This window comes from Podarcis liolepis (genome assembly GCF_965112155.1).
Source record: "Podarcis liolepis genome assembly, chromosome: 6".
In the NCBI taxonomy this organism is placed as follows: Eukaryota; Metazoa; Chordata; class Lepidosauria; order Squamata; family Lacertidae; genus Podarcis; species Podarcis liolepis.
In genome coordinates, this window is record NC_139559.1 from 32,409,356 (window position 1) to 32,428,803 (window position 19,448).

Genomic DNA, 19,448 nt, shown 5'->3' on the forward strand with positions numbered 1-19,448 from the left:
AGCCAGCACTCAATGCAGAGCATTGCCCCTGAGCATGTGCAAAGTGACATTCCTTCAGCCTTGCCATCTCCCTCCTCCATACCTCCTTTTTAAAGTAAACCAAGCCCTGTAGAGAAAGGGTGCCAAACCTTCACAAGCTGCCAGTTCAGCATGAAACTGGAAATTAAGGAATCAATGCTGACCTCAAATCCTGTGTGGAGCAGGAATTTGGGTGTCCTTTCTCCAGACTTGCATTCCAAGAGTGGCTGGGGAAACCCACCCAGATGGGTTTCCCCAGCCACTATAAAAATAATAATATTTTTATTGTACTTCTGATTCCTCCATTTTCCAAATTGTCCTAAGACCCCCATCTGTCATTGCGGCTTGCAGGGTCCAGACTGCAGTATCAAAACTGCTTGATTATGGATCAAGCTTCTATGGGAAACAGCTGATGAAGACAAAACTGTGCCAAACAGTTCTCAAGACAAACTATAAATTCCAGAGGAATAGTTGTGTTGGTCTGCTGCAAGAAAAATAGTAATCTTGTGATTTGCTGCAGCATAATATCTTGTGGAATAAAAGAATCCTGAAAATTAAGCTTACAGTAATAGTAAACAATAAATACATCATGTAAATAGTAAATATAACATGTAATGACATTTCACTTTAATAAAATACCTATTTTTTGTTAATTTGAGGGGGTTTGGGAGAAACGTGAGTGTACAGAAGCTGGAAACAGGAGTGGTTTTAAGATATGTTTCCTAAATTGTATGATACATCTGAAAGTTTGTGTAGGGAAGTAGATGATCTTAATTTATTTATTTTGGAAGTGCTACAGAATTAGAGGAGGCTAGTGGTATTCATAAATGAGCATTCAGTACTGAACTGCTCATGGTGGTAGCACCATACTGGTACAGCCCCAAAACAGTTATTTTAGGATGCTGCTTCCCTATGCTTGCCTTGTCAGATCTGAGTGTGGGAAAATATTTAGCAAATAGCTCACTGTTGGGGCATGTCTGCACTACTGATTTTGCACAATTGGCTTTGGTATGTTCCTGATTTCTAACCCTATTGCCAAGCATTGTTCTGAAAAAAACCCGTTCCTGAATTGATTGTCAGAGTGAGGAAAAAGGAACCATTTTTGCTAAGATGGATGCTGATTGTCCAAAGAAGCCATCAGGCAACAGAGTTTATGGGCACTTAACTTCCTAGGCTTATGTCTTAATTCTGTTCTAACACCCTAACAGGTGTTTGGTTTGATATACGTTCATCTCCAGTGACTGAGTTAAGAAGCAGCCAGCAACTTTCTGTAGCTTGAGAAAGCAGTTGATAGAGATTTTAAAGGTCAAAGGGTTCAAGGCTGGATTTTCTGAAAGAATAAATCTTCATGTTGCTAAGTTTTTTCTTAAATGCATTTCAGATCTGCCTCAGTGCTTGGCAATTGTCTGTGGTTAAATTTAACATTAATTTATTTGCTTAATGTATGCAGATAGTAGTTTAGATGGTCAAGGTGGTAATTTTGGTATGTCCTGGGGGGGCAGATATTAAATATCTTAAGGCGTCGGCGCAAATAGCTCACCGTGGATAAACATGAGAGCCCTGTGAGACATGTAGCACATCTCTTTGCCCTGAGCAGAACAAAAATAAGGCAAAAGAATTGTGATAATGGTGTCAGAACATGGCAGCCAAGCATCATCGTATCATAGGTCAAACTATGAAACCCCAAATATTAAGATACTTCATTTCAGAAGATGTGAGAATGTGCTACTGTGCTTCACTTCAGAGAAAATAAAAGGAAGCACAGCTCAGCTTTCAAGAAATTTGGGATGGAGCTAGATAGCTCAGTTGGTTAGCATGGTGCTGATAATGCCAAGGTTGCAGGTTCAATTCCCGTGGGATAACTGCATATTCCTGTTTTGCAAGGGGTTGAACTAGAACTAGATGATACTCAGGATCCCTTCCAACTCTACAATTCTTTGACTTCATGATTCTATGAATTCACCTACGTCATGCCCAAGATAGACATACTGAACTCAATGAACTCATAACCAACTTTAGCAGTGCCTTTTTTTCTAGAAAAATGGTCTAGTGCGCATAGTGAAGTACCCTTCTTTGCCAACTGGCTGCAGCTGATGCCGGGTGGGCCGCGCTTCCAGCTGGGCTCAGTGTGGAGTAAGCGCCCTCTGAGTGCCCAAAATTGGGCTGGCCACTGCTGGAAAACATGACCTTCCACCTCTGTGCCATCCATGATGACTTCAAGGAAGCCAGAGTCCTCTTGTTGCTGCCTGGCTGCCATGGACCTGGCCCACCTGCTGCCCGCTGATCTCTTTCACCTGGCTGAGTGGCGTTGGCAGGCACAGTGGCAGCCTGGCAGCTTCCTGCAGCTATGCCACCACAGGACAAGGAAGAGGAGGAAGTGACGCGCCAAGGGGCCCGCTGCCATGGGCGCAGGAGAAAAGGCACACCCTCTTCACATACTTTAGTAGCCAAGATTTGGTGAGTACCACCAGGAAAAAAAGGACAGAACTTAAGTAAACTTATTTCAGTGGGTCTGCTCTTGAGTATGACCGGACACAAACCTTAATATTCAGTCTGCAAATGTGAAAAGTCACCCATACTCTTATCAGACTGCACTCTTTTTAGTTATCCGATTTCCACAAGCCGTGTCACCTGCAAAGAATCAAAGGGCATTTTTTGCTTCAGGCCTCCCCCTTAACTCGTTCTCCCATTAATGACAAAAAAACTAAACACAATCTGAAAAGATCAGGAGGAAAGTTCACAAATGCTGCCTGCAAATGCTACCAAGGGGAAGGCAAAAGCCAATGCTGTTTCATATGTCTCTAGGCTTGGAGAATTAGCATTTCCAGACTTGCTGTCATCATGACATTCAGAGCAGGCATAGTCACATTCTCTCGGATACCCAGCAGGTGGACCAATAAACAGAGAAGCTTCTCATTATATGTATGGCACACAATTGCATACTTACCTCACTCGTGAACAATGATGGCAGGTGTGAGGCTGGGCAGTGTGACAGGGCCCATCATTCAGGAAATTGTCATTGCAGGAAGACAGCACATTCTGGTCTGTTCTTAGCATTAGTTTGTTTGGGGGGTGGTTGTTTATTATTATTCATTTTATTAAGAACATAATTCATACTGTAGTTCAGCTGAGAGGGTAACATCTTAAGCCAATTTATTTTCATTGAGTTCAATGGGATTATATTTCTAAATCTTACTGGATTGTGGAAATGAGGGTATTCCTTGAGACAAAAATAATTACATTGACCAATGTTCATGTAACTGGCTCTCCCAATAACAGTTTAGTTTATTATTATTTTTTTTAATAAGTTTATTGAGTTTTTTTGAATAATAGACCAAGGTGAGTTTATGCACTGTTGCACACAACATGTACCTATTACAAAAGACAAAATGTAACATAAAATGGAATGCCAGCAATTCATAATAATAGTTAAGTTTATTACATTTTTATATTGCTTCAGGGTCCTGAATTATAAAAAAATAAAATACACAGTAAATTCAATATAACAAAGCAAATGTCAAATACTAAAAGAGTTCATCTGAAGTAAAAGTAATCTAAAAGTACAAAATATCCATACCCCCACTTCCACACAGAATGCACACCAGTAGCAACCAAAAGCCCAACTAAGAGTGCTGTTCAAATGCCCAGGGGAATAAAAAATATTTGCCTGGGGATGAGAGCATTCCATAGTCAGGGACATTAATTTTTCGCCTGTGCCAACACCTGCCTCGAAATACAGGGACAGTTTAACTAGAAAGTATTCCCACGGAAATAAGTTTGCAAAACTGAGAAACCAGTTCCATTATATAGTGATAAAGATACCGTATTTTTCACCCTATAGGACGCACTTTTTCCCCTCCAAAAATGAAGGGGAAATGTGTGTGCGTCCTATGGGGCGAATGCAGGCTTTCGCTGAAGCCTGGAGAACGAGAGGGGTCGGTGCGCACCAACCCCTCTCGCTCTCCAGGCTTCAGGAAGCTATCCGCAAGTCTTGCAAGCCCGGAGGGATGTCCCGTGGGCTCGCAAGGCTTGTGGGCAGCAGCCTGCAGCCCCACAAGCTCGGGGGATAGCGGGGTGGCGGAGCGCCGCCACCCCGCTATTCCCCGACCTGATCTGGAGGCTGGCGGGGGGGGGGGGAGAAGCAAGCTTGCTTCTCTCCCCCCCCCCGCCAGCCCCACAAGCTCGGGGGATAGGGGGATGGCGGAGCGCCGCCACCCCGCTATTCCCCGACCTGATCTGGAGGCTGGCGGGGGGGAGAAGCAAGCTTGCTTCTCCCCCCCCCCGCCAGCCCCACAAGCTCGGGGGATAGGGGGATGGCGGAGTGCTGCCACCCCGCTATTCCCCAACCTGATCTGGAGGCTGGGGGGGGGGGAGAAGCAAGCTTGCTTTTCCCCCCGCCAGCCCCACAAACTCGGGGGACAGCGGGGCAAGCTGTCCCTGAAGGCAGAAGAGGGAGACGGAGCGCTCCGTCTCCCTCTTCTAGCTTGGGGATGGTTGCGCAAACCTGGGGGGGAAATAAAAAAAATTCTCTTGATTTCCCCCCCAAAAAACTAGGTGCGTCCTATGGGCCGGTGCGTCCTATAGGGCGAAAAATGCAGTAACTGAGCAGTCATTAAAGACTTCTTCATTTTAACTGTATGCCACTTTTCCATAGTTAAAAAAACCATGCTCAAGGTGGCTTACAACATGAAAAACTTACGTAATTACGAACATAATGAAAGTAGTCATAAAGAATGAATAAAACGTCAAAAAGTACACAACCAAATTGAACAATTTCCATATGAATCATTGTAGCCTTATGAGGCTTTGCCCTCGGGTGGGAAAAATATTGCGCCTGGGAAAGGGAAGTGGGAGTCAACACTCAAGGAATAGTTTCGGAGAAAAGGCTTTTGTTTCTACCATCCATGAACTGGTAGAAGGAGCAAGTGTGATAGTCCACAAAAAGCATGCACGAAGTTCACAATCATGTGCACAAGCATATATACCCCTTTCCAGCTCCCTCCTCCTTTCTCCTCCTTCCAGAGTCCTGCCCCATGAGTTCCTCTGAGCATGAACAGAAAGCTGTCTTGGGACTATTGGACTCTTCCCAGGAAAGGGGGAATGAGAAGCCGAGGGGGTGGGTCGAGGAGCCCTGGTGGTTCAGCATGTCCAAGATGTTGCAACCGAATGAGATAAGATTCGTTTCTCAGGCCTGAGTATTCTTGGCAATGACAGAGCCTATTCATTAGCCTTTAAAAGTAACATTTTGCCTTTTGCCTCAGCATCTTGTGAGAAAAGCAGAGAAGAGCAGAGAAAAGCTGTTTTGGATTTTTTAGAAGACAAAAGGAGTTTTGGACAGTTTTGAGGCCTGGTGTGATTATGGAAGCCTGGGGTGATTTCAGACAGGATTTGGGTATTCTGTCCCTTCATCATAATATCTAAAATAAAGATACAAAATACCAGCAACAGCAAAAAACCCACCCAACAAAAAACCCTAAACAATCCCTCAGCTTGGATTTCCTCCCTTAGTTATAGCAGAGCATATTCTTTTGTAGATAGAAACCACTTTATTCAGCACATGCTGCTGTTAAAGTTTGTTTTATCTGATTGATTCCTTCACTGAAATGCAGATATAGCAGTTGTGAATTGCAATGCAAACATTTTATATTTGATCTGTTATGCTGAGTAGGTAGATAGGAGCTAACACCTTAAATACCCAGAGATGGTGAAGAAAGATGCAGGTATTACATGTTCTACACCAGAGGTAAGCAGACAACAGGTTTCTGATATTTACTTTGCTTTTTTTTTTTTAACTATATTCCCAAAGTCCACCAACTGCAGCCAGGATCACAATCGTGGTTTGGGTAATGCCCATGGAATTAAAGCAGCAGGATGCCTCTGAGCATATGTTCAGCCCAGGAATTTGCGTTCAGTACCAGAATAGAGCACAGAGTAATTCCATACATAAAACTACTCTGGCTTTTTTCTCGCGCTTTCTTCATTAGAGAGACCTAATTTAGAAAGAAAATGCCTTTTGCTGTGGCTTTTTTTAAAAAAAATAATCAGTATGTGTGTCCCCAAAATCCTTGATGATCTACTACAAGTCATCTAGAAATTAGCAAACCCTGATCTATCTTCTGCCTGCCCCTCTCCTGTCCGGTCTTTTCCTTAACCACCTCAGTTGCTTTGAGTGGGTTTGAAATTTCACATGTCTGTGTATTGAAAATTCAAAATGTGCCTACTGAAATAGAAAAATATGCTGAACTCTTATGAGCCACACCTAAGAATTAGGGCTGATTCCTTTCCCTGTACATGCAAGTATATTCTGAGTAAGGTAATGCATAGAATCATGTTCTAGGGAAGAGCTGGATGTGCCACATGCAAATATGTTTTTCTTCTTAGGGAACGGGTAAGTGAAATGTCTCTTGGGATCCTGTTTCTACTATACATGCTTTGAAAATGGCACCTAAGTGTTTTCTTAGCATGGAAGTCATCTTTGGAGATTTCCATGTATTGGGTGTTGATAGCAACCATCCATCCTTGCTTCTCTGTTGCAGAGGCTGCCTCACTCCTATGAACCGCACAATCCGAGACAGCAGCTGGGAACTGTAATAAGGGTCTGACGCATGGAAGTGCTGCCAAGCAACCAATTTTTGTTTTTTTGGATTCACATCCAGACATACAACCTGAGTAACAGGTCAAATTTGTAGTCCTATGTCCTGTGGCAGATGTACTATTAAGTTGATTGACGGACTGAAGGCATCACTTTCTGTTTATATAAAGAAGTAAATGCAAATCCTTGGCTTGTTTCTGATCTCTGTTTCAGGGTGTAGGTGAATGAAAATGATACTTGCTGACATCTGAGGACACTCAACAAGACACCCAGGTATCAGTACTAACATGTGAGAGGCAGTGTATTCAAAAATAGTCTTTTTATAAGGTAGAGAGAGAGAGACCACAGCTCTGGTCACTTGCCGAACGCATTGGTGAAACGCAACTCTAATGGGTATTGAAAGAGCATATTCTTGCTCTGCTGAGACCAGACACTCCTTTTAAAGCACGTGGGAGAGGAAGGCTCTGCGGTTGTTAAAGCAGGGAATTGCTTTAGCAGTACCCATCAGAGCAGGGCAGGCAAATCTGTGACCCTCCGGTTGTTGTTGAACTACAGTTCCCATCATCCCTAGCCATCAGCCATGCTGACTGGGACTGATGGGAGTTGAACTTCTGGAGGTCCGCATTAGGTAAAAGGTAAAGGGACCCCTGACCATTAGGTCCAGTTGCGGACAACTCTGGGGTTGCGGCGCTCATCTCGCTTTATTGGCTGAGGGAGCGGGCGTACAGCTTCCGGGTCATGTGGCCAGCATGACTAAGCCGCTTCTGGTGAACCAGAGCAGCGCACGGAAACACCATTTACCTTCCCACCGGAGCGGTACCTATTTATCTACTTGCACTTTGACGTGCTTTCGAACTGCTAGGTTGGCAGGAGCAGGGACTGAGCAACGGGAGCGCACCCCGTCGCGGGGATTCGAACCTCCGACCTTCTGATCAGCAAGCCCTAGGCTCTGTGGTTTAAGCCACAGCGCCACCCGCGTCCCTCTACTTCAGCATTACTCTTGTCTTTTTGCTGAAGAGGAAGGCTGGGACAGGAGTTGTGTGCATGTATGGAGTGTGGGTGAGAGACAGAATGGTTTGGGAATGTGACTACAGCGCCTGAGGCCTTTGTGTGTTCACTTTAGGAGGAAGTTGCTCCATTCTGGGATTTCAGATATTTCCATTGTGCTTGTAGATTAACTAATCCTGGATTTCATCTTTCCATCTTCAGATATCTCCATGTTGTTAATGAGAAAGTGTCCCACTTTCAGTAGTGACAGTAGAAGTGAACAATGACTGCTTCAGCAGAGCATTCATTTGTAAGGGAAACGGCTGCCTTTGTATGGACCCATCATATCCATATCTTGCGCGATAACCAGATTCATATAACCAGTATGCCTGAGTTAATTAATGCATGAAGGGGTTAATGCTATAGAGTAAGCTGCCCTGCCAGGCTTAGCTAGGTCACATAAGGAGTACTTAACATGACAAAGGGAAAACTAAATAGGGGTGTGCATTCTTGTAATATGCCGCCATCTGGGCTTCATTCTGAAAACATCCAAGCATGCTTCTGTGTGAATCACTAAGCCCTAAAACATTAAAATACTCTCAAACATGAAGCTGACATTGCTGGATCAGAATTGATAGTATGACTAAGGCTTGCATATATATAAAAAGGCACAGACCGATGTTCTTCCTATTTCTTGGCATGACATATAAGACAGAATTGATCTTATGCATACAACCTTTAGTTCATGTAATGTGAAAAACAGAAGAAAAGTCAAGCACTAAAATACATTTTAAAAGAAAAAACCTATTCACTTATACATGACCTTCAAAAAGCCAGCACAAAGAAATACAATGTTTCCAAAATACATAATTTCTTCAAGCGTGCATCCTCTCCATTTTGTCCTTCATTTAGGCAACTCTCAGTGTGTGCATATTGGAGTTATCTAGAAGAATCACTTGCTGACAGACCTAAAGGGAAGGGGAGCATTTCTAAATTGAGATCTCTGTCCCTGTCATGTACGCAAAACAATGCTGAACCAAAAACAAAATCAGTGACTTTTTCTTGGCTGGGAATTTTCAAGATAACGGAATAGGCAGCAAATTTCAAGAAACTTCGAGAACCAACACTTAGTCTTGACACATTTGCTGAGGAGAATAGGAGAGGTACACTTAGATTTCAGAACAGGGCTAAGTTGTAGAGAAGTCTTCTGAATGAAACTATTTATTTATTTTGTATAACACAACTGTTCTCTGACAACTTCACAATTTAAAGAAAATAAAAATAGAATCAACAGTGCTAAAATAGAATCAAATACTGTATATAAAAGCAACATTAGGACAAAATTCATTTTACAAGCGGAATAAAACCACACAACAGCATAAAACCAAGGTGCAGAAGTTAGGAACCCCTAAGAAAAGCCCGAGAGAAGAGAAGAATCTTCAGTTGCTGTTGGAGATTCTAGGCAAGGGTCTCCAAGGGGAGCATTTCATCACCATAGTACCGCCCCCAGAAAGGCCCTCTCTACTTCTTCTATATTATAAACCACTGCAATGATGTGGGGTTCGCAAGACATGTCAACCAGATGTGAAGGATCACCCATGTTTCAAAAAACCAAGTTCTGTAATGATCTGTGCATTTTTCCTCCTGGTCTTGCAGATCCAGAACTCTTCTCTGTCCAGGACTAATATTAAAAGTAATATATCCACTGTGGCAGCTTTCTTTACATTGAAAAGCAAGGTGTTTTCCCCCTCCATTTGGGGAGATAGACCTTGAGCGACCTTGAACTGCTGACCCTCCAAGTGAAACCCAACCTACCACAGGTCATAGTGCTCTCATGCAAGAGCACTATATGCTTCCCGTGTTTATTGGTGACGGTGATGGGTGCCATTGGAATTTCCACCTTGGGCTCCCAAACTCCTTGCACCAGCATTAGAGTGGAAACCTCCAGCTTAACCCATAACAGATGGGCAGGAGATATTGAAGGATGCAGTTCCTTTTACTCATTGGCAGCCCAGCTAAGGAGGAAGAAAGGTTGCTAGGGGGTGCAGATCTCACAGAGTCTATAAATGCTCTCGGACTCTGCCAAGCCAAGGAGAATCTTGGCAGGAATGTGAGGGATGAGTTTCACTTCATGGCCTATAAAGCCCTTTGGGATCCTCTGGGGTGAGAACTGCTGGAATGCACAGGATTCAAGTTATCACCCAGCCTGTAAATCTTTGGGATCCCAAGGGAAATGGGGTGCTATATAGCTTGGGAGGTTAGTCCATAAACCCTTTTAAGTATCTGGCTGGGAGTGGAAGTGCCTTGCTGTGTGAGGTTTACTTTAAATTTTCACAGCTTGTGAGGCCCCGAAGGATCTAGCAAAAGGGCACTTGACTTCCCAGACAGACAGTGTGTGTCTCATGGGGAAATTTAAGGCTAAGCTTTCCAGTTAATATTTTCATGCTGTTCATTATTTGCCTGCATATTAGCAGCTCAGTTTGTTATTTCTCCTTGGTATAGGCAGTGAATCTCTAACTCTCCCAGACTTTCCAGTTGCTGATATATATGTGGAATACTTCACAGACTCATAAAACATGAAAGCAGAAAACTGAGTTTATTGGAAACTATCATTAGTATTTATTTTGTTATTATTGATTATAATAATTTATTAACTCGTTAGAAAGATGTATAAACTGCTGAAATCACAAACAAAATGAGTAACATAGTTCTAAGAAAAAGAAGGAAACATTCACTATTGCTCACAAGTGAACTCGTTTTGAGAAAGCCTTTTAACAACAAAAGGTTTTAGCATCTCACCAAATGTATACGACGCTGTCATCTAAACATACTGTAAAAACATATAAAGCAGACGTCAAGTAACCATTGTGGAAGGATGTATTCTTAATTGCCTGCATAGGCCTGGTGGAATAAAAAAGTTTCCAGCAGCTATTTAAAAGTTGGCACAGAGGGTGTCCGCTGAATCTCATTGACAAAGCACTCCACAGGATTGAGCTGATGTTTCTTGTTGTCAAATGAGCCTCACCAACTTGTAGAATAACCGACACTCCTGCAGATGACCTTAATGATCAAGCGGGGATATAAGGGTTCTTAGCATCCTATGTTTGGAGACCAGGGCTGGCCCACCCATGAGGCAAACTGAGGCAGCCACCTCAGGTGCTGCAGATCCAGCCTCCACAGAATACATCATGCCCCACCATTGTGTTCCTACGGTGGCCGATCAGATTCTTATGGGAAGCTACAAGCAATAGTACTCAAAAGCTTCTGATACTGGAGATGGCATATAGCCAATCTGAATAGCCACAGATAGCCTTGTCCTCCCTGAATTTGTCAAATACTGGTTTAAAGCCATATAAATTGGTGGCTATTACCCTTATGACTTAGTGGTTTTAATAATAATCATCTCTGGTGCTACCGCTACCCCATCCTCATCTGCTCTGTGGGTAGGGAGCTTAAGCAACTTGCAATGTACACATGTGTCTTATCCCTGCACTGAAGGGTCTCTCTCACAGTATCCTCTCCAGTAGGGCTAATTTTGTCTGACATATGTGAGTTTGTAGGATGCTGTGTGGCTTTTGAACCTACCAGTGAAATGCACAAATCCGTCAAGGTCTGCAAAGTGAGAGCACGAAAGAAGAGAGTACACCCCCACCAAGATACCTGATACTGCAAACTCCAGAGTAAACTTAGCATGGCCTTTTGGAAAGTACTCCATGTGGCGAGGCACATAGTAAATTACTGCTTCAAATGCCAACAAATACTTAGGGATTATCAGAACTTATTAAACAAGACTTCCAAACTGAGTGGGCAAGAAAGCTTCCAGCCTTAATTATCTCCTGGCAAACCTAAGCAATGGCCGCCACAGCCCCCTTATATTCCACTGGGAAGAGAGATGATTTATTGTAATCATTCTTCCAACGTGGAAATAGCTACACGTGAAAGAGAATTTCACAAAGTCATTGAGAACGCTGCAAGGTATTGAGGGATACTAGGATTTGTCATCACTGGGACAGACACAGCAGTCATTCATAACAAGCTCTCCAACAATGCCTAATGAGAAAGTACAGCTTCTGTTTTAGTTGCTTCTGTGTAATTGTGTATGTGTGTCAAGCTTACCTGTCAACTGAAGGCATTCTAAGGCCACCGTAGCCATGAAGTTAATTGTACAGGTGCAGTTAACATGCACATTTCTTGTTTTGTAAATTGCAGCTTAGGGGAAGCCTAAACAGTCTCAGGACAGGGGTGGTGTGTAAATAGAGGCTTTGCTGAAGTAGTTTTTGTTGGGATCATACCAGGGAGAGAAGTTGCATACACACCTATCCATTTGCGGCATAAAAAAATAGTTTTTCTCAATATGGAATAGTTGGTTCTCATCCTTAGCATGCTGATTTCAATCTGTATTGATTCTGGATCCTGCTATCCAAAAGGATGTATACGGCTACTTGATATGTATTTCAAAATCCTTCCCGATTAGGATATCCATGTCTTTTCCTCCTGCAAATGCCCCAGGTGAGTGAAGAAGGAAGTGGCGGTTGTGATCTTGGTGCACGTGAACTTCTATTTTGTAAACTGCTACTGTAAAATGTTTATTTCTACAATCAAGCAGTATGTAAATGTTATGAAATTAAATAAACATGTCCCTTCACATGTGGAGTAATGCTGAATCGATTTGCAATCAGCTCTTATTTTCAGAATGGAACCAGCTTCTCAAGAAGTGTTTTTCAGGGGCAGAAAGTATGCAATAAATCAGGACTGCACTACATAGAAAAAACAAGTACTCAGTCTCTAATATTTTGGAATAAAATGTCACATGTAAAAAAATCAGACCAACTCCTCATTCTCCATGAACCTGAGGCTGCTCAGGTTTCCTTTTGCCTGCTATTTACATAACAAAAAACAAGCAAGCAATTAGTATCATGCCTAGTTTGGCCCTGAGAAACTGAATAGCTACTATTATATTTCAGCTGGAAAAAATCTGCATTTTTGGGAGGGGTGAGATACTGTGTAATAATAATACAAGCAAACAACTGTTATGACATCTCAAGAGGGAAATGGTCTAATAATAATTGTCTACTAACCCCTTGTTTCCATTACATAAGCACACCAGTTTCTCTTTGTCAAATGTCAGAGTGATGTTGCTGTTGCTACAGAAATCTCCTTTTGAATTGTATTTCATGTGGGGTAGAGAAATGCTACTCATGGTGGCTTTAGGTAGAAGAGTTTCGATTGGCTATCCCGCTTTATCACTACCTGAAGCAGTCTCAAAGCAGCTAACAATCTCCTTTCCCTTCCTCCCCCAAAACAAACACTCTGTGAGGTGAGTGGGGCTGAGAGACTTCAGAGAAGTGTGACTGGCCCAATGTCACTCAGCAGCTGCATGTGGAGGAGCGGGGAAGCGAACCCGGTTCACCAGATTATGAGACTACTGCTCTTAACCACACCACACTGGCTCTCTGGTAGGAGGAAGAAGGGCAGCTAACAGATTCCTCATCAAGGTGAGACAGGGACTGGGGAATTAAACTCTTACCTTTTGCACGCTACATTTCAACTACACAAAAGCTTGAGGGTTCAATACACAAACACACCCCTCCATTCTCTATCCAGGCACATAAGAGGCATCATCAGACTTTAAGGGCATTTATAGCCAAGCAAAAGCACTCAAGGATGTGGAGCAGGAGCAGTTAGAGTGGGGCCTGGGGAGAGGGAGAATAGTCTCTAGGAAGAGTCTCAAGGGCATTCAGCCCTCAGACTTGAGGTTCCTCACCTGTGTTGTACAACCTCTGGCAAGAGGGCCTCCACAACCTGCTCCATCAGCACTATGGCAGACCAACACGGCTACCTATCTGTAATCCATCAGCACTGCTTTCCTTACATTGTCAGATAATAAAAGTACACAGGCACCACCTCAGGTATGAAGCTCTTCCAAAGGCAGTGTTTTGCTTCAGGATGGTCTAACACAGCAAGGAATCCCTTTGTGCTGTTCCTGCCAGGAGGGCCGAGGGTGCCTGTTGAGGTATATGGATATTGGCTGATAGGAAGTTTCTTTGTTGTTATCCTGACACCTAGTGGTAGGGGAAAAAATCTGCAACAAATCAATTCACTAAGTTAACTTTCAGATCATGCCTGCTTACTGGATGTTCATCCTTATTTGTTTGCACAAAGGCTGCAGGGAGACAGGTTAGATGACATTGAGGTTAGCTGAATTAAGCATTTGTTCTGGTTTCTTTGTGGGAAGTTTATAGAATGTCATGATACCCCATACTTTCTAGTGCATTTCCGTATCTTTTGCGGGGAGAGGGGAGGATGCTGGTTTGTTGCACAAGAGCACCAAACCTACTTTAATCAGTTCTGGCTGGGGGGAAAAAGCCCTAAGAATAAATAGGTGCTGGCATTTGAGCACCTCTTGAGTTTGTGAGGCTAAATCCAAGAGTATAAACCTTCCTATGAAAAGTAACAGAAATAATTGACCAGCAACAAGCAAGTGGCAGATGAGCCACTACTAAATGCAAAATAACGTTGAACTGTTAATATAACCGCAGTTATAATCACACCATTTACTTAGGAGTTGCTGTGAATATCCCCAGAAATACTGACGCGACATATTAGAGCCAGTAAAAAAGGCTGGGGATTATTAGGAAAAGTACAGAGACTGCTGTAGAGTGTATAATTAACAGTGCACAATGAGACTTTAATTTATTTTGGCATTTATACTCCACTCCAGAGAGTTCAAGGTGGCATTCACAGTTTTCCCTCTCCCCATTTTATCTTGATAAAAGATTCCTGCACTGCAGGGTGTTGGGCTGGATAACCCTTCCAACTCTATGATTCTGTGATTAACCTTGTGAGATAGGTTAGGCTGAACGATAGTGACTGGCCCAAGGTCATCCAGTAAGCTTTATAACCCAGGGGAAATTGGTACCGTCTTCTCCCAGGTCCTGCGGCAGCACTGTAACCATTACATTACAGTGGTACCTCGGGTTACATACGCTTCAGGTTACAGACTCCGCTAACCCAAAAATAGTGCTTCAGGTTAAGAACTTTGCTTCAGGATGAGAACAGAAATTGTGTGGCGGCGGCGCAGCAGCAGGAGGCCCCATTAGCTAAAGTGGTGCTTCAGGTTAAGAACAGTTTCAGGTTAAGAACAGACCTCCAGAACGAATTAAGTTCTTAACCCGAGGTATCACTGTACACTGGCTCTCAAATACAGTATAGCAGTACCCAGTATAATACGATAAAATATATAGTGCAGAATGTATAGGAACAACCCAGGCAAAGCTAAGCACTTCTGCTGATTCACTGGGAGATGGAGCGAAGCACATCAACCATTGTTTCACTTTGGCTTTACTGTCTACAGTTTTAGCACTTAATAATAAGCACCTTAAATACTTATTGCGAGGTAAGTATAAGCGCATAGCTGGGTCCGTTCTTTAGTAGGGACCACTTTCCCTACTTTCTCTTTGGGCATCGTAGAATAACTATGACTGAGTATAATCGCTTTCCATCACATAGAACATTCCTTAATGTTCCATAGAGCGGGTGCCAGGGTGAGACCATGCATGCACTTTATGGGTGTGAACTTAATGGATGTCAGTTGATAAATTATAGTTTCAAGGACTTTGAGTGACCCCAAAGCATTCCCAACCTGCCACCTGTTATCTATTTACATAGTCTGAGAGCAAGTCATTTCGTCAGGGAGAATACAATGTTGACAGAAAATAATTACCCGGCTTCTGCTGATGGGCTCTAGAGAAAATGTCTCCCTTCTGATTGTTTCTTCTGAGAATCAACGGGGAAAGTGACCTTGCTGTATGTTCCGTTGCTTCTTTGGCTACCAGCCCAGTCAGCACAAGAAGCGTCCTATGAGGGGACCATTCTTCCTTTCACACTGTGGGTGGGTGGCTGTTATTGTCTCCCCAGAAAGGGAATTCAGGCCAATTCTTCAAACTGAAAACTTCAGCTGTACTGCCCATACAAAGGGGGTCCTTTTCCTAGGGTAGCAGAGCGTAAGAAACGTTAACTCTGTTCATGAGGCCAGTCCTATCATTAGGCTAAGTGAGTCAGTGGAATCAGGCAGCAGATTCTGGGGAGCAGCTAGCAGTAGTGAGGTAGTGGAGAACAGATCTGTGTATTGGTTGCCTGGGATGGTGCACTAAACTAGCTGCCCTCAGGTGTGGTGGAAGATGCTCACCCATCACCTGTCACCTGGGCTGAAGTAAGATTCAACTACCAGTCCGGTTGGCTTAGGTACATGCAATGGAGAGGGGCTGCCATCTTTTCTCTCAATTCGGGCAGCAAAATTACTCTGATTGGTGTCCTTGGACCAAACAGAATTAATTCAGATGCTTTCAACCAATCACATTGCAGCTGCCACAGTTCTGTTCTGAGAGAGGAGCTTGGCCAGCACATTAAGGTAAAAAGGTAAAGGACCCCTGGATGGTTAGGTCCAGTCAAAGGCGACTATGGGGTTGTGGCGCTCATCTCACTTTCAGGCTGAGGGAGCTGGCGTTTGTCCACAGACAGCTTCCGGGTCATGTGGCCAGCATGACTAAACCACTTCTGGCGCACAGAAAGGCCGTTTACCTTTCCGCTGCAGCGGTACCTATTTATCTACTTGCACTGGCATGCTTTCAAACTGCTAGGTTGGCAGGAGCTGGGACAGAGCAATGGGAGCTCACCCCATTGCGCAGATATGAGCCTCCGACCTTCTGATTGGCAAGTCCAAGAGGCTCAATGGTTTAGACCACAGCGCCACCCACTGGGAAGCACCAGTTAGATTGTGTTAATTTGGTTCAAAAGCATGGGAGGCAACTATGACAACAAGATTGTTTGGTTGATTTGCTGTGCTGAGAGAAACAGATTTCCTTCCTTGCTGCAGAAATAAACCCACCTTTTCTCTCATATGCTAGCAAATAGCCTTTTTCTTTCTCCACACCACCCCTTAACATATTCTTTCCCTTTTTCAGCCCACAGCCTTGCTCTCTTTCCCATATACCCCTATGTGCACATCTGGGTCAAGTCTTCTCTCCCTATTTTAACTTCTGCCTGTCCTGCCCTCTGCCTCACAAGCCTCAGTGGACAGTAACCCTTGAACATTACTAATGCAAAGTCCACACTGGCTGGAACAAACCATAAGAGCATTTATCCACATGGCAAATTCAGTCTGTCTAAACCCAGCATTGTAAAGTTTCTTCATTCATTCAGATATATATGTTACATATGTGGCTCCCAGAATGGAAGATCTCATCCAAGAAGCAAATAATTACAACCAGATTAAAGAGAGTTCATTATAAAACCACAGCACCAAAACAGACAGAATACGTGGATTAAATAATATTAGACACAGCCCTTCTTTAATGCACCAGAATGCAACAAAACATATTACTCTCATTATCAGTGCGTAATTGGGCATATGACATAAGGCCTTGGCTGGACAAACAGATTTGCAGACTAATCCTATCCCAAATACATGTTTAAAAGACTATCTTCTTGTAAGAGACTCGAATCCTTTGGGAGTTTGCTCTGCTTTATTCTCCCTTAATTTACCAGTTTAACTCCTGAAAGCAGCGCTTTCATCTTTGGAAAATTAAGGGAGACACAATAAATTCTGACTGTCTATGAAACCCACATAAAATTGTGCATTTCAAGGGTTACGTTTTCCCAGTGTGTGCACATTGCACTTGCAGTTGGGAACTGAGAAACTATTGTGTGTTTTCAGTAAGACTGATCTTTTCTTACCTTTTGTAGCTGTATTTTTACTGTATTATGTGTTTGTGTAGTATTAAGTATTTGTTTTCTGCTCCGCAGACTGTATTTATTTCATGCTTGCATTATTATTATTATTATTTAAAAAGTTTTGCAGAACCACCTTGCTCATAGTTTCTTCGCAAGCCTGCGAGTTATTAAGAAACTCTGAACACCGTTGGAAAAACGGTTTAGAAATAATGCCAAGACGAGACGTCTCCGGGCAGCAAAAGACACCCACGAGCGCGCGCGTACACGTCGCGTAGCTTTGGACTGCGCCCTTTGCCTACAGGAAGGCCCTGGCCGTCCAACTAACCAATCCGAGCAGGGTCCACCCCACCTCTGCTCAGGTGCTCTCCCTGCGGCCTCCAGGGGATGCTGCTCCCTTGGCTGCTCCGCTCTCGTCCGCTGGGGAGCGACGGGGCGCCGCCTCCCTCTCCGCGCGGCACCGGCTCCTTGCGCGCCTCTCAGGTGTGCGGCGGCTCCGCAGCGGCGGCGCTGAAAGCGAAAGCGCGCCAGGCGGCGGCGGAGGAGGAGGCGCTGGGCAGAAGCTGAGCGCCCGCCGAAGAAGCAGAGGGCGGACCGGCCGCTTGGGGAGTGCGCGCGGCTGCGCGGCATGGCGGGGGAAAGCTTCGTGCGCTTCTTCCGAAACAGCCTGCGCCGGAGGTCGTCCAGGAGAGGTGAGCAGAGCCGCGGCGGCGCCTCTGCCCGGGCTTCCCCACCCGGCAACCCCTGTCCGGCCGCCCGTCAGCCTGGCGCCAGTTCCGGGTCTCCTCGGCGCCTGCCTCCCGCGCGCGTCTTTCGGAGGCAACAGGTCTCCCCGGTAGCAGAAAGCAAAGCGCGCGCCCGACCCCCGGGTATCTGAGCCCGTGCCCGCGTATGAAATGAGGGGTGGGGGTCCATTGCCGCTGCCAGCGTGAACTTCGCCGCCAAAGCTTCCAGGAAGAGGCCGAGCGAGGCCCGCCCCGGGGGGCAGCCCAGCCAGCGCTGTTCCCGGACGCCTGGAGAATCCCGGGCTGGCTCTCCGGGAGTCGGAAAGTCCCCACGCGTGCTTAGCTCTAGGGAGGGAGAGAGAAAGCGCCGTTGAAGCATACGCTGTGGGGGGGAAATGGGTGTAACTACCATGGGCATTTCGGGAATGACCCCGGGAAAGAGTGGGAATCCCAAGGAAGGGCGATCCCTCGTTGGAGTGCTTTTTTAAAAAGACAACACGGAAACGCACAGCTCGCTTAACGACGCATTTGCAGCGTGTTTTCTTTAAAGTCGTCGCTGCTGATTTCAAGTGCGCGTAGGATTGCAGCCTCAGGCTCGTTTTCGCCGTCAAGGGGTGTAGACAAAATTACGTAAAATGGGCTAGTTGCTTCTTATTCCCCTGATGCTCATAATGGGATATTAAAATAGGAGGCGGGTGTGTTTTTTAAGAGCACTACCATGCATGCTTGTGAGGACAGGAATCTAATTATATTTATAATTGGGAGTACCAGAGCAGATGGCTTTGGTTGTTCTGGGTTAATTAAAGCAGAGAACAAAAGCACAGCCTGCCAAGTTATCATTGCAAATGATTTTTAAAGGTAGCCTTTTTAGAATATATACTTCTGGAGTAAGTACTAACTAATGCAGATTAGTGGTTGTAATACAGAATACGAATAGAGGCTCTCTAAACTATGTGGTAAGGAGGAATGAATGGATCTGTTAATTCTGGTTTCCCAATCTTAAATTCTCCACCAATTAGCATTTTTTTAAAAAACCAAACAAAAAAAATTGCCAGCATTTTAATGTAAATTTCTCTTAATACACACATTTTTGCAAAGCGCTTTCCTCTAATATAATGCTTTTGGGGTTTGCTATTTTCACAAATACATGCATTTTTATGCACACTTTACCCTAGACTGATGAGATAAACATTTGAGTACAGAATAAAGAAGAAAGTCAAAAACCACAAGGCCACAACTTTTGCTAAAGTTTATTGTGTTGCTGCAAGTTGGCCACTGTCGTTGATTTTTCCAGTTGTTGCATCCATTTTACAATTATACTGTCAGTACTCCAGTTTCATACTTGTAGTGGTTCCCAGAGGCCTGCTATTGACAATTACTTGGCTGGCAAACATTTT

At 44.2% G+C, this 19,448-nt stretch overlaps 1 protein-coding gene and 1 long non-coding RNA gene across 4 annotated transcripts in view; one reads left to right on the forward strand and one right to left on the reverse strand.

Moving 5' to 3' along the window:
* Positions 1-19,448, forward strand: part of DENND2D (DENN domain containing 2D) — a 51,820-nt gene that overhangs the window by 679 nt on the left and 31,693 nt on the right. For 2 of the 3 annotated variants that reach the window (XM_083508573.1, XM_083508574.1), the window contains exon 1: positions 17,875-18,018. In XM_083508573.1, the coding sequence (XP_083364699.1) occupies positions 17,955-18,018 (64 nt within the window). In that variant the 5' untranslated portion in view covers positions 17,875-17,954. Of the gene's footprint in view, positions 1-6,823; positions 6,884-12,914; positions 13,093-17,874; positions 18,019-19,448 lie in introns of those variants that run through there. The other variant, XM_083508575.1, reaches the window with a different exon arrangement.
* Positions 13,453-17,373, reverse strand: LOC310709256. The gene is made up of 3 exons (XR_014527427.1): positions 17,333-17,373; positions 14,975-15,585; positions 13,453-13,679 (listed from the first exon to the last, which is right to left on the reverse strand). It is a non-coding gene; the product is annotated as an uncharacterized lncRNA (long non-coding RNA).